Source organism: Syngnathus leptorhynchus, chromosome 1 (genome assembly GCF_054491065.1).
Source record: "Syngnathus leptorhynchus isolate UIUO chromosome 1, UIUO_Slep, whole genome shotgun sequence".
Classification (NCBI taxonomy): domain Eukaryota; kingdom Metazoa; phylum Chordata; class Actinopteri; order Syngnathiformes; family Syngnathidae; genus Syngnathus; species Syngnathus leptorhynchus.
In genome coordinates, this window is record NC_141195.1 from 19,593,777 (window position 1) to 19,609,277 (window position 15,501).

The 15,501-nt window shown below is 41.2% G+C and overlaps 1 protein-coding gene across 1 annotated transcript; it reads right to left on the bottom strand.

The window, feature by feature from the left end:
* Positions 1 to 272: 272 nt before the first annotated feature.
* LOC147062542 (uncharacterized) lies at positions 273 to 14,707 on the bottom strand. Its single transcript, XM_085909884.1, has 36 exons — positions 14,659 to 14,707; positions 14,424 to 14,580; positions 13,454 to 14,028; positions 11,651 to 11,671; positions 11,496 to 11,558; positions 10,748 to 10,801; positions 10,614 to 10,658; positions 10,482 to 10,508; positions 10,232 to 10,276; positions 10,014 to 10,058; positions 9,734 to 9,787; positions 8,735 to 8,803; positions 8,521 to 8,589; positions 8,005 to 8,073; positions 7,406 to 7,474; positions 7,058 to 7,126; positions 6,890 to 6,958; positions 6,640 to 6,708; positions 6,484 to 6,555; positions 6,352 to 6,420; positions 6,198 to 6,269; positions 6,009 to 6,077; positions 5,852 to 5,920; positions 5,665 to 5,733; positions 5,292 to 5,360; positions 5,113 to 5,181; positions 4,622 to 4,690; positions 4,415 to 4,483; positions 4,253 to 4,333; positions 4,137 to 4,172; positions 4,012 to 4,048; positions 3,126 to 3,683; positions 2,230 to 2,432; positions 1,985 to 2,144; positions 831 to 1,025; positions 273 to 745 (listed from the first exon to the last, which is right to left on the bottom strand). Exons 1-36 carry the CDS (start codon positions 14,659 to 14,661, stop codon positions 738 to 740), a joined length of 3,546 nt encoding a protein of 1,181 aa, XP_085766010.1. The 5' UTR covers positions 14,662 to 14,707; the 3' UTR covers positions 273 to 737.
* Between the last annotated feature and the right edge of the window lie 794 nt (positions 14,708 to 15,501).

Below are 15,501 nucleotides of genomic sequence, written 5' to 3' on the forward strand. Positions count from 1 at the left end.
AAAGTTTTCTCTCCAAAAGGTTGACTGCTTTTAAGAGACTGACTGCGATTCGACACAAACTATTGTGTTGCAAACGTCATTGTCATACAATCATTAAGTGCATATCTATTTGTTGATTTTATATAAAGCACCTGTTTTCTACCAGACGTTGTACATACTGCACCGAAAATCAGTCTGCACAGACATAGCTAGGACAAACTCAAGACTTAAACTTTCTTAAACTAGGTTTTATTATATTATTGCCCCCCCCACACACACACACATTCCCCCAATGCCCAGTTGGGAATTGCCCAGTAGGAGGCAGTGAATGCACGTTTGTGACTTTTGTGTGTGACTTTTGTGTGTGTGTGTGTGTGTGTGTGTGTGTGTGTGTGTGTGTGTGTGCATGCATGTGTGTGTGTGTGTTTGTAATGACGTAAAAATAAAATCTGCCTTTACAAAGATAGTGGACAATGTCAACATTAAGTCACCCCATTAAAGGCATTTATATGCCGAAAATAGTTAATAAGCAAGATGATGAATTTCTATTTTGCTAAAATTACAGCGATGAGGGGATTTTTTTCCCACAGTGCATTGCTTGCTCAAGTTTTCATCGAATACTGTCATTTGCAGCTTCACACAAAGACTGTATGAAAAAACTGGTCCCATGGGGAGAAGAGATATATACGGCCCTTGTTCCTGAGTATGAGCAATGAATGGTAGAGTCTGAAGAAAAATCCAAATTTGTCCAATGTGCCTCAGCCTCCTAAAAGAACAAAACATAAGCAAAAAGCAAAAATCAATAGACCCTCACAAATTTTTCTGGACTACTTTTTGTTATTGGACCATACCATTAGATGTGGTTAGCACGCAAGTGCTCTTGCATTCCTTCTCTGTGTCAAAACGGTTCTTGTTACCGTTGCAACCTCCGAACCAAAACTGAGCACATGCGTTGGCCTGCTTGTCATAGTACCAGCGAATGATGTAGTCGCGGCACGAGCCCGGATCCAGGGCCAAGGCACAGCGAGGGTCTAAGGGTGCAGTCTCTGCATGTATTAAAAACATGATTGGAGAAGTCAGGAAAAAAGTTGTTTACTCTCTGTTGTTGACCTGTCCAGCAAAGTACACCTGAGAGAGATCTGAATTGAGGTCAAGTTAAGTCAAATGTATTTATAAAGTCCTTAATCCGGAAACATCTCAAAGGGCTTTCAAATCTTCTGATCTTAAACTCCAGGACAGAAAGGAAAAACTCAAAACACCCGAAATCAATTGGCATCAACTTGTATTTTCTATTGGCTGACAGCTGTTTGGATGCAACAAGAGGTTTGTTCGAGAATTTAAGTGAACAATAGCACCGTAAAACCAAAGGTTTTCTGAAATTAAGTTGATAAAGGTGTGTATCAACAACAAAATTATACGTGGTCTTATCATCAAATTCGAACGTCCGATACGATTTTACCATGATGCAACAACCAGCAGAGGGAGCAATTCCATCAGGCTCTACGACTGTAGACTGCCGCCTGAATGAATGGAGAGTTCGACTAAACTGCATGACAATTGACAGCTTCACAAATTTGAGCGCTGAAAATCAAGGTTGCGCATAATGATACGTCCCACCAGAAATATCGATTTGTATCTCTATATTCTTTTGTTTAACCAGAAGAATATTTTCAAGCTAACAGCGCAGTTTCTCTTATACTTCATTGAATCATCCCAATGAGTGGCAGTCAAGGCTGACAAGCTCTTCTACAGCAACTCTTCCAATCATCATTATTCATATTGTTATATTGCATAGTTCTTGTGTATGACAGCAGTAACTGAATACGTGACAGCGTCGGTGTCAAACTCAAGGCCCGGGGGTGAGATATGGCCCGGCAAATCATTTTATGTGGCTCACAAAGATAAATTGTGCAGAGTTCAAGTCTCAACACTGAAGTTGCAAATTGTCCTCACTTTTAAAAAATAGAGAAACATATTGCCCAGAACCTTTACGAGTAGAGCCTACCTTTGGGAGGAACTGGTCTTGGTGTAGGGACATATTTCACAGATACGCCTGATGATACATTGACAGAAGAGGAGTCTTCGCCGGGAAGAGGAATAGGTTGGAATGCTGTGTTGCCACGGTTAAACGTGTCCCCGCGCTCAGTTGTCTCTGCGTGCACTTGCTAATGGCAAAATGACAAAAGTTCACAACATTTTGTCCTTTCTGCAATTGTCAATGCACATTTACATTGCAATGGTTGTCCATACTTGTCCTTTGCTGGATCCTTTATGGCCATACCGGTTGTTGTACGCCCAGTCGTACAACGGGGACCCGTTGATGTCTTTGGCATTTTTGCCGTTGTTACCATTCCTGCTGTTGCTATGGCCATTGTTTCCGTTCGTAAGTCTGTTATATATCAGGTCTCCATTCTCGTCCTCACAGAACTGGCTGACCAACTTGGATTCCAGAGCTGCAACAGAGCCACAACAAAAACTTGCTCTTATTGTGTGCCCTTTCTGTGAGATTTGTCACCCAGATTGAACAGCCACACATTCCAAAGACGAATCAATCACACAGATTTACAACCGTCCACGATAGTGTGACAGGCAGCGAGCATCCAATTATTTCAGATTTAAGATGATACACTGGCACTTTGTAATGCTAACACAAAGAAAAGGAAACATTTTGTAGCTCTAGATGCCCTAATAACATACTTAAAACACACATCTATCAGAATACAGTTTCAAATGTCTTTGGCCCTCACTGACATAGTTTACAATTGGCTTTTGTTACCATGATGACTCAGAGCAGTGCCAAGGAATGACTCTTTGCTGAGCCCCAAGTCTCATAAAGTGAATGTTTGGATTGTATTTTCACTCTTAGAGGCAATTTGTCAATTAGTTAGGGAGTGTGTGTGTGTTTATGCTTTAAAAGAAGGATTAAGGGAGGGAAAAAATGTGCAAAATACTTTCATTCATCAGGCATAACTGCTTCAGGGACCTAAAATTAAGAGGATGGGTAATGAAAACCTCTGGTCAGCATTGAATACGTATGTGCCGGTTATCGGAAATCAGAATCTAACATTCATACCAAGCCACTGCTTAAGATTGAATGCAACAAAAATATTGCCAAAAAGCTGAGAACATAAAAGCTACATTTTTACCTGGCAAGGTGTTGAAGTCATCAATAAGGAACATATGCTCGGTGTCAGGGTCAGATGCAATCAAGTTGAGCTCCCGAAGAAACTCCGCCTGCGTTGGGTCCGAGGTGTTGACAATACCGAGGGCAAACATTTCGATATTGGCAGCGTGAGCTTCCCGTACGGCAATATCGAGCTTCACAGGCTCCCGTTTGTCTGCCTGTCCATCAGTGATAACAATGGCAACTTTGCTGACTCCCAGGCGGGAACTAAAGAAGGCTTCCTGCGTGGCTTTGCGGATGGCCGTACCAGTGTAAGTGCCCTCTCCCATGTATTGAATGTTCTTAATAGCCTGTTTGATGTCCTGTTTGGTTATGTAGCGGGCCAAGTTGAACACCAGCTTGACCTCAAGACTGTAGAGCACTAGGCCGATCCTGGTGGAGTTACGGCCCACCGTAACTCGGTCAACCAGTGCGTTGACAAAATCTTTAATGATCTCAAAGTTCTCTGGCCCCACACTCTCTGAGCTGTCGATGACAAACACCAACTCCATAGGCCTCTCTTTACACTTGATTCCACATCCTGGAATGAGAAAAGAGATTATTTAACTACAGTAAACCTTGGAAATCCATCCCAGCTGTGGAGTCTACTGACACAACAAAAGAGGAAATTTGTATGGATCAAACCTCTGTCGTGAATTTTGCTGTTTAGTTCTTGTTATAGAACAGATAGTGGTTCAAAAAGTACTAAAACACAATTGGGCATGCGTTCAAAAGTTTAGAAAGGATCAAATTTGGTTGACATGTAAACGTTAAAGTTTATTTTCTGAAATTTCATCCACATTTTTTTTTTTGCTGAGAAAATAAATAATAGAAAATACAAATAAAGAATAATAACTGAGACACCTTACCACAAATTTCTTTGATCAATCTAATGATGTCCTCCCTCTGCAATGAATACATAATTCAGTCAGCACCCGAGATGAGATTAGCATTCGTATGAAAAGAAACACAAGATGAAAAAAAGGATACTCACTGTGAGTCCTGCTTCACCTTTGATACCACTCCGACCCTTAGATGGGGAAAAAGATAATTACTGACACATTGATGGGCCCATTTATAATGAGCAATTTGCAAGTAAATGACACTTACAGGTTGCCCCGGGTTCCCTGGGTCACCCATATCTCCTTTGAAGCCCTTCAGGCCCCTCTCCCCTATAGAACCACGGTCACCCTGCACGCCACACAGTCCACAACCTCAGCAACGGAACACGTTCATACACATCAATTTCTAAAAGTCCTAAATTGCAAGCACCTTAGCCCCAGAAAAGCCTTCCCCAGTGGGTCCCCTTGGTCCTGTCACACCCTGGACCCCCTGTTCACCCTAAGAAATTAAGATTGTATTATTATCATTATGATTATTATTATTATCATTAGTGTGAAGGCAAAGGCCTTCACACTAATTATTATTATTATTATCATTTTTGAATGAATATGACATTAACAAGGAGTAATAATCTACCTTCGGTCCTTGGACTCCTAATCCTGGTGGTCCCACTGGCCCCAGGGGCCCCGGTCGCCCAGGATGACCCTATACAGAGTAATCACATGTTGATTCTTTTTATTTGGTACTGTACATAATTCACTTTGACTGATTTAGTTTAATCACTAAAGAAAACAATGCCACCAATGTATTTATTGTACAATTATGAACTTTTCTCATTTCCGACATATTCGATGACATTGTACTTTATTTATATTTCCTCTGTTGCGGATACAATCTGCAAAAAATGCAAGTCCACAGCCTGGAAGAATTCTGGATGAGGTATTTCAAGGCATGAACTGTATGTGTTACATCTGTCAGGCGCTCGAAGCCAAGCATCAGATGCATAACCTCAATGACCTGACTTGATAACCTAAATACATATGTAAATTGAACCTTTCGCTAATGGGTGTTAAGTACACTGAGAACAGGTTGTACATAATCTTTCCAAATGGTAGACAGAAACGTACCTGCAGTCCTGGTAGTCCTTCACCTGGAGGTCCCGGTAAACCAGGCAGCCCTCGGAAACCAATATCCCCCTAAAGCAGCAAAGTTTAACAAGTTGGCAGGAAGAGTCTGTGATTTTTGTAAAGCATCGATTTACTTTCTTGTATTTTTCTTTTATATTTCATGTTATAGAAGCACTCACCTTTGGACCGGGAAAGCCTATCCCGTCAGGTCCGATTTCTCCTGGAAGCCCAGGTAGACCAGGGGGGCCCTAAATAATATATATTATATATAATAAATAATTATACGCAGTACATATATACATAAATACTGAACTCATATCCTGTAACGCCTGCTGGGTTAATCATTTGAACTCCAGTGACGTTTGTAACTTAGCTTTGATCTTGATCAGTTAATTTTGCTTCATAGTTCAAAATCCAAATGTTATGCATGATTAGCTGAAGGTCGGTTTTGACTCAATTGGGTTGTTTTTAAACCAACATTTTTTTGTGTTTAGGAAGAAGATGACTGGTTGAAGTGAGCAGGTCACGCAGAGACGTTTGTGTGTAAATCACCATGGGACCGGGATAGCCTTCGCCTTTTGGGCCAAATGGACCTGCTGGGCCTGGATCTCCATGGTCACCCTATGTCACATGGGTACAGTAAAAAAAAAAGTTTATTTGTGTATGGTAGATGGATGGTGGCAAAAAAAAAAAAAAAGGAAGCACAACGGGATTTATGGTCCTACAAGTAGGGGTTCACCTTTGGACCGGGAAGCCCATAGCCGGTCTCCCCAATCGGACCAGGGGGTCCGCTTGGTCCAACATCACCCTAGAGTACAAATTAATATTGATATCAGAAACATCTTTGTCTGTCTTAATACTTAAACAAACATCGTGGCTTTTGAAATGGAACTTACCTTGGGTCCCATCACAAAGCGTCCCGGTGGACCGGGTAAACCCAATCTGCCTTGTGAACCTGGTTCACCCTTAATAAATTCATAAAGACAGTGTGTTGTGTGTCAATCCACTTTCATTCATGCAATTATCAACACTTTTTCTGTGATTAGCATTCAGGATGTCCATCTGGAAGTGCATTAAATCCTTACCTTGGGGCCTATTGGACCACTAATGCCAGGTGGCCCGGTCAAGCCTCTTACTCCCCTTTGACCTTGGTCACCCTTAACGATGAAATGGAAAATACAGTGATTGGTCATGTGTAGCTCAACAAGGTCCAACAACAAAGCAATAAAACTGTTCTACCTTTTCACCTGGTGTTCCAGTCCCAGGTGGCCCTTCTGCACCCCTAAGGCCTGAAGCTCCCGGCTCACCCTGAAGTTACAAAGCACATGCGTGATTTCTTAGAGACGAAAGCAATCAAGTGCTAAAAGCTACCTTTTGCCCTGGAGCTCCGTCCTCCCCTGGCAAACCCGGAAACCCAGATGTTCCTGGTGATCCTTGCTCACCCTGAGCACAAATGTCATTTTACTCATTAGAAATGTATTTGTTACACTTGATGGAATTCATGCTCCAATTTGACCATCACCACACCTTATCTCCATGTTCTCCAATTCCTCTCTCTCCTGGGGCGCCAACCTCACCCGGCAACCCCTGGTCTCCCTGATTCAGACAGCAAAGCAAGTAAAGTACAAAGTGAGGCAGAGCTGCAAATAAATCAGATTACAGAATCAGAAAAACTATTGATAATACTTTTTCAACAGGATTGGAATTGTACACAGAAGGATAATTTGTGATTCTTTTGACAGATTCCAATGAACATTTCCTGATTGGTTGTACAAACCTTGGGTCCAGGTAGACCTTCCCCCTGAGGACCTCGTAAGCCCGGTGGCCCTCTTGGACCTTCAATTCCCTGTCATTTATGAATCATCAATAATTTATTAACATAATCTGAGACTCGCAAATGTGTGTCAGTGTGTCATCGTTCAAACAGGATTTATTGTGTACTTACCTTTTCACCCTGGATGCCCTGACCTGTTAGACCGACAAGGCCTGCAGGACCAGGAGGGCCTAACTCCCCCTATAAGAACACGTTAGTGATTACACCGACATGTTATATATATATATATATATATATCTCCAACATTCCCACACCCGTCAGCTTGAAACAGTGAAGCTTCTCCACCGTTCCATTCATCACCTGCCCTGTCCTACAGTTCCACAGTATGTAACCCCCCGAGAAAATGCATTCGGTGGCGGATGCCAACTCTTGAATGTCTTTACAACTTTATCTTCGTGCCTTTTGGAAGCCTACACAACCAGACTTCTTATTTATGGCTTCTTGTCTTCTTTAATGTACCTTGTCTCCTTTAAATCCAACACCCGATAGTCCTCTGGGCCCCCGTGGCCCCTCCAAGCCTCGCTCTCCCTATGAGCAGTGATACAGAATTTACTCCAGGTCAGATACAGTGAATATATGCAAAGAACATGTGAGTAAAAAAAAAAAGTTTAGGTTTCCTCTTCATAGAAGAGGTAATATTAAAGTCGATTTCATTTGCTATGATGACCCCCTCATATTTTCCTGCCACCCGAGGCACTAACGTGTGGGAAGAAAGGTAATTCTGCTCAGAGCTGCTGTGAATGAGCAGCTTGTTCCGTCATGTAATGATCACTTAAAAGTGAAAACACCATCTGCGAGTCTGCAGTGAAGAATAAATTCCAGCAGAATTTACAGCAATGTCAAGGCGTTCTGAACATCTCGGTTGACTTTCTAAGCCTGAGATTATAAACAGTTTGACTTTCTGCAACTTTATGTTTTCAAGCACTAAAACAATTGACTTGGGAAAAAAAGTGGTCCAGTTTCATGACGTACACACTATCCCGGTCCATATGATAAATAAATATTCTGGTTGGATTAATGAGGGAAAGAAAGTTGAGACAATCAAGATCATTCCATACCTTTGGGCCAGGGAGACCTTCTCCTAAAGGTCCTCTTTCTCCTTGGGTCCCCTGTGGCCCTTGAGGCCCCTGACCACAAAATAAATCAATATGAACAAATGCAGGAGGTGAAATTGTTTTCATGCTCTACTACTTACAACTCAGAGGAAAAATTTTAAAAAACATATTTGATGATTTTCTCATAGTATGTTAACGAAATTGACGTCATATTTGCTTGAAAGAGTTTTTAGACCTGCATGATGTTCAGGCACAAATTTTGTTAGTGTAGCGATTCACTGTTTAGGGAAACAACGCTGATTTTAAGGGTTTAATCACGCACGAAAACATGCCTGGCATTAAAAAAAAAATCAATACTTTAGAGATTTCATGTGTGATTTTTGATAAATGGCTCAACATTTAACATTTATATTTAAATATTTCACAAAGGATACTTTGTTTCAAGTTTTACCAAGACGGGCAACATTTTTGAGGCATCAGCATTTGCAATCTTTGTCCGGCGTGGTTTGGATCACTCACCGGTGGTCCAGGTTCACCGATTCCTACTGGACCTATCGGTCCCGGTTGCCCCTGGAGTCCAACATTACCCTGTTGAGAGAAAACACAAACAATAAAGAGTAGATTTTTCATTTTTAATTAACCTTGTGGACTCACAGTCAAAGGTTTGAGGTTCAAATGTCAGCTCATCTATATGTACATGTACATCTAAAATATTGTTGATAGGAAGATGAACCTTTTGTCCTGGGAGACCGATTCCTGTTTCCCCTTGGATTCCAGGTGGACCAGGAAGTCCCCGCTCTCCCTGTGAAAAAAGAGTCAATGAAACATAAAGTGTATTGGATTTGTGAAAGCACACAAAAAAAATTAGACGATTGGAATGCTACATTATTCACACACCATATATTTAGCATATTTTCATGTCTCTCAGCAAGAGGCTACACGAGAGATGTTTGCAAATGAATTCTGACTGCAACTATTTTTTTCTTTCCCCAGCCCTTCCAGACAAGTTAGAACAAGGCAAAAACCTTGACATTAGTCTACTGTTCAGGTGATATGGGATGACAGGCAGACAATCAACTTCTTTCAAATATAATTTAAGGAAAAGTGGAGGGGTTGAGAGTAGCACAATTGGCAGCTACGTACAAAACACAGCACAGCTGGGTGCTCTGACTGTAGACAGCAGACAAATAGCAGAGGTTATAGCTGATGTGATTCTTGAAATGGGTTTCTTAACAGCTATGGAAAATGTAATGGTATGATCAATCAGAGGGTTTTGTTTTTAGAGAGCTACATGAAAAATTCCTTCCATCTTTACTTCCATTAAGTAGCATAGCCATTATTTCCAACACTTTGGTTCTTATCCTGTATGTAATAATGACGATGAATATGCATAACATTATTTTACAACAGAGCTGTGCTTTGTCTAAGCTAATAAGTTTGCAAAAACTGACCCGGTGACGCCATTGTGAAACTGAATTCAACTAGAACAGACAGAGATGGAATTTATCCATACAACTAAAGGTCAACTATGACCTTTTGGAGTTGAGAAGGGAAATTGTAAGTTTGATGTGACACGATTTATTATGGGTAAATACAACCAACAGAACTCTCAGATGGTGACTTTAGTTCAGGTTCAAGAATAAACATCCCCTGTGCTCACATTTTGATCTTCACCCTGTTTACAGTATTGCATATTCCAAGTTCTTTGCCTGGAAATCATTAAATGACTTACTTTTTTACCAGTGACACCTTCAGGTCCGATATCGCCAGGAGGACCAGGCAAACCCTGGAGATAGAATGAATTGGTGATCAAAAATTAACAAAACAAAAATATGTTTAGTGTTATTTTATTGCTTGGACCTGAATAAAATTGTGACTTTCTTGAGAACCAACTGGAAACAGATTTATTGAGTGAATTAACGAATGCATGGATGGATGGGTTAATGAAATAAATAAATAAATAAATAAATAAATAAATCAGCTTTTTTTTTTTTGTCTAACATTGAGGTTACCTGAAGTCCACGATTTCCTCTTGGGCCAATGGACCCTTCAGGACCCTGTTGAACAGAGGAAGGTGTCTATTATCAATACCGCCCGATCAATAATTTTTCATTTAACATTTGACAAATAAATAAAGCTATGCGTGTAATTGTAAACATATTAAAATGTCATTTTTTAATATATAACTAGTAAGCAATGACATGGTGGATCTATTCAGGAAAAAACATACCCTGTCACCCTTAATTCCAGGAGTACCACATTCTCCTCTCTCTCCCTGAAAATAATCAAAGAAAAGTGTCGACATGAAACAAAATTGCATTCGAGCAAAATAAGCCATTTATTTGGACAACCGAGCCAGGAGTTCATGCAATCAATGAGCATGTTGGTTGAAGTCCGAGAAAGGGAAAGTAACTAAAGACACCTGCAGTTGAATTGATGAGAAAAGGAAAAAGATGTCATCATAGTTGTTTCTACAATACCTGCTCTCCTTTGTATCCTTGTCTGCCCTGTGTAAATCAAAAAGACTTGTTCAAAACAACATTTTGTTTTCTTTGCTTCTTCTTTCATTGCAAACTTGATTTGAATATAATGGAGGGAAAAAAAAGTCTCACTTCAGTTCCATCTCGACCCGGCAAGCCGGCGATCCCAGCATCTCCCTTAAAAAGAGAGATTTGGAATTAGTATTGTCAAGAGTCAGGACTGATCATATCATCTGGATACTATGAAGTTACAGGACGGGCAGCACCTTGTAACCCTTTAGTCCTGGGATGCCATCCTCTCCAGGACGGCCTCTCTTGCCCTGAACAGAAAGTCAGCAACAAACTAGTAAACAAATGTTGATTTAGAAATTAAAAAAAAAACAGGAGGAGGAGATTTGTAATATTTCCAAACCCTAAAACTGTTTTGTGTATGAGAGCTTATCGACAAGTGATTTGGCAAGGGCTTATTGATAGCTTCAAGATGATAAAAAATTTATTATCATTACTTGCAAACTGATTTCTGACCTTGTTGTTTGGAGACAAAGCGGAAATACTGTAATTGATGATTTAACAATTTCTCTTGAAGTCCAAGAAGGTCAGAAGTCAAAAGAGCTTTGATGTGAACATTGTGTTTTTGTGCTGATTAAGTCTTGTAATTAGATCGAGTCTCCACCCTTGCATACATGTTCGAATTTCCTCAGAGCAGGCTCGCTGCCATGATCCGAAACATAATTTGCTCAGAGTATTTCTTTTAAACAGAATAATTACGCCTTGAAGAATACATCAAGCAAACATCTGTTTGAATGTTCAAAACAAAATTGTACTGATCTTCCCATGTAAATATCTGTTTCGGCATGTTCTCAATAAGGTCAATCCAAAATTTATGTCCTCACTGCTGCAGGAATTCTCTCAAAACTATTTCATACCCAAACCTTGTAATTATATCACTTGTTGGCATCAGCGTGTCTTTGTTTTTAAAGACAAGAGGCAAAAGGTAGTAAAGCCAATACTTACAGCAGGGCCGCTGGGCCCCCGCTCGCCCTTCTCACATGCACACTGGCTTTGCACAATAGGACACTTGGAGCAAAGTCAGAACAGAGGCTGTTAGTTGGGGGGGGGGGGGGGGGGTATTCAAGAATACAAATCAAGTGGTGAGTGTTTGGACTTACCCCTTCCTCTGCCAGTGTTGTCTGCAGAGGGGACAAAAAAAAAAATACTTTAACATTGGCGCTAACACATCATGATTAATCATGAAAGGATAGTAGCTAAGTGCAAAGACCATCTTTCAATACTGTCATTTGTTACCGGGCAACAGAGAAAAGCTTTTCAACAATGCTGAGTGCAAAAATGAAAGCGTGATGGCTCTACTAGGATGGCCCTTATTGTTGTGGAGGTTTGTACCACCTACAGTGCAATATATCACCTGGAACCTTTAGTGTACTGTCAACTATTTTCCCGAGTTATTTGAAGGATCTAGTATACATGTTCATTCTTGCTTGGTTGCACCTATTTTTCCCCACAGACATTTAATAGGGCACATGTGTTGGCATCTACCAGATGTTGCATTGCCGTGTGCTGTACTGCAAGTCACAATAATAACTGTGCTCCCTGAACAAACTTTTTTATATCACTATGCCACCTGGAGGGCGGCACGGTGACTCACTGGTTAGGAGGGTGCGGGTTCGATTCCACCTGCGACCCTCCCTGTGTGGCGTTTGCATGTTCTCCTCGTGCCCGTGTGTTTTTTTTTTCCAGGCTCTCCGGTTTCCTCCCACATTCCAAAAACATACATGGTAGGCTGATTGAGCACTCCAAATTGCCTAGGTGTGAGTGCGAGTGCGGATGGTTGTTCGTCTCTGTGTGCCCTGCGATTGGTTGGCAACCAGTTCAGGGTGTCCCCCGCCTACTGCCCGATGACTGCTGGGATAGTCTCCAGCACGCCCGCGACCCCCGTGGGAACAAGCGTTATTGAAAATGGATGGATTGATGGATGGATAGAGAGACCAAAAATGCACTTGATCTAATAGAAATGCACTTACAAGTGAGGGAGTGATTTACTACATGCTGCTGGAGGCATTTGACAAAATTCATGACTTTTTCTGTCAGCGGTTGGGCTAGACCTGTTAGTTACTCTATGAATCTTTATTCATCATCATCATACAAAGACTCTCATCTATCTGTCCTTTCATCCGTCCATCATTCATCCATCTGTCCGTCTATCCATCATCCATCCGCTATAACCGCTTCTTCTGTTCACAGTCAGGGGAAGCTAATCCAAGTTGACTTTGCCAGACTCCAAATCAGTGATCATTCACTCAAGACAATTTTCTTTAACACATTTCGAAGTGTCGCTGGAAATTTGGATTGAGTGAGTAGGGACTGAGCCCAAAATCAGTTCACTTAAGTTAGCTAGCTACATGAACAACTCTAGTAGCAAAATCCCTCATCCCCTCAAGCCATTGTAGGGAATTCTGTGATTCCAGTAATAAGGGGACTGCCCGCCCTTTTTTGTCCTGACATGAACGCACCCAGGTGCACAAATAGTTTGTCCTTCATTCATTCAATATAGTATACTGTACACTACAACTTAGGTGTCAAACACAAGGCCCGGGGGCCAGATACGGCCCGCTACATCATTGTATGTGGCCCGCATAGACAAATTGTGCATCGACTTCATGTGTCAATACTAAAACTAAAAACTTTTATTACCATTTGTCTTTTTAAGATATTTGAACAGTTTTTACTCGTCTCTGATTCCAAAACTAGCTATTCATCAGTTAGTTGTGTCACCTATACTGTATAGAAGACGCTGACAGTCATAATGGCCCTCCAAAGGAAATAATCACTATGATGCAGCCCGTGATGAAAATGAATTTGACAGCCCTGCATAACATTGATGATTTTATAATTCTATCATTTTAACCATTTGATCACCTGTATGCATGCATACATTTCAGTAGATATTTACTCACAATCTCTCTGACAACTTTTTCCACAATGCCTCTGTCCTGCAGGTTATGAAGGTAGCGTGAGGCTGGGGAGCTTGCAATTAGCCTCAGTTGGGCAATATTGGCAGACTCCTTGGCTTCAGGTGTAATTCCGATGGTGAAGAAGCGAACGCCTTGGCTCTTGGCATTAGCCACGGCTGACGATATATCTGGGTTCCTCGGGTGCGAGATACCGTCAAAGAGCAGAATGGCTACCTTGATGCTGCCGGGAACTGTCTCTTCCAGGTAGATACGCGTGAGGTTTGTGATGGCGTAGGTGGTGTAGGTGCCGTGGCCGATGTACGTCATGGGAGCTATGTGGGCCTTGAAACTGTCAGGACCCTGCCACTGGTTAAATGTCTGCTCTATGATGACATGGCTACTGTACTGCAAGAGGGCAGAGCGGGTGATGAGGTTGCGGCCGCTCTGCATGCGGAGGTCCTGCAGTCGCTCAGTCACTTCTGTTGCAAATTGCTTCTCCTGGGCATGATTGTCTTTGGCGCTCTCTGAGCTGTCAATCAAAAAGGCCAATTCCAGACTGCAGGCGTCATCCGGACGTGCTGAGAAGATACAACGGTACAATTTTTACTTTAGAACGTTGGGAACGGTGGGAAATCATAATAAAGAATGCTCTTATATTTAGAGTGATCCCAAAAAGTTTGTAAGTTTTTCAGTGTTGTATAAAATTGACATTTTCAATACATGCTTGTACTGCCTTCTAATCTGCCACTGGGCATCAATTTATATTTAAATGAATGATTGTATCTTTGGTTCTTAGAAAGCGTGATAGTCCAATTTTTTTGTCATTCTTTTTTATTAAATTAAATGATCAAAATTCACTCTTGATTAATTTATCATTGTAGGCATTCCGGCAGTGTAAAAGGCACAAATTTGATTTGACAAAATAACAATGACATGATGCAAATTAAAAGAGAGTTCATTGAGGCAGACTTACATTTGCCAATTTTTGGCACATAATTGGATGTGTATTGCCTGTTTTTCCTCTTGGTGGTCTCCTCCCCTTCATATCTTCTGTAGTCCTGTGCCCAAACACCCTGCAGCCCCCAGAGGAGCAGAAGCCAGTGCACTGAGGGCATCAGCGGCATGGTGTCCTTGAAAGTGAAGTGATGACATTGACAGCATAATTAAACTGAAGAGTCCTAAAACAAGCTTTAACAAGTAGAACTCACCATGTGGATACTTTATGTCTCCAAGGTGATCAACAATTTAATGCTCCCTTGAAAGAAAAGACATTTGGGAGGAAAAAAATGTGCCAATAGGTTAGAGAAGATATTCTACATTCACAGTTTGTTAGATCCCATTTCCACCGACTGACGGTATTCCAGAGCTGAATGCTGGTGTTCAGTAGCTGACCAAACCAAGCATGTGTTGTGGTTCTCACCTTTGAGCATTTCTAAAAACTGAATAAAGGACCAGCCCTTTTTCTGAGCTTACTCACTCCCATTTCTGGGAGGGGACCACAAGACACTCTCAAAAAAGGCAGGGAGTGGATAGGTCCTGTTACATGACATTTATTGGCCGTTGTTTTATTTGTACGTTCACATCGTCACTCAAAAGTGGAAACCGCAGGAGATCTTAATAATGAATTGTCACTGGCCATATACAGCACAAAAAATATATGACACAGTAGAAAATGTGGAATAGTGCTTACCTTTTTCTATGCCACTTAATTGTCCTTATTAGAGTTATGGATGAGCTGCAGCCTATCGCAGCTGACATTTGAATGAGAAGCGGGACATACCCTGAATTGTTTGCCAGTTGATCACAAGGCACATACGGTTTACGTAAGACAAGCTACCATTCTTACGGACAATTTGGGTCTTCCATTGAGCTTACATGAATGTTTTTGGAATCCAGAAGAAAGCCAAAGTAGCCAAAAGACACAGGCCCTTATTACCAGGCAGCAAGGGCACTTCAAGACTGAAAGCCTTTTTTGATATAGAATCTTTCTAAAATAATGGCTTAAGTCATCCTGGGGTTTATTATTTTATTTTTTATTATTTAGAAAACTG

Excerpts from the sequence above, each read along its gene's own strand:
- LOC147062542 (XM_085909884.1), bottom strand. Across the intron at positions 10,509-10,613 it reads CGGGTCGAGATGGAACTGAA|GGCAGACAAGGATACAAAGG; the intron begins GTGAGACTTTTT and ends TGATTTACACAG. Across the intron at positions 6,556-6,639 it reads TTGGAGAACATGGAGATAAG|GGTGAGCAAGGATCACCAGG; the intron begins GTGTGGTGATGG and ends ATTTGTGCTCAG.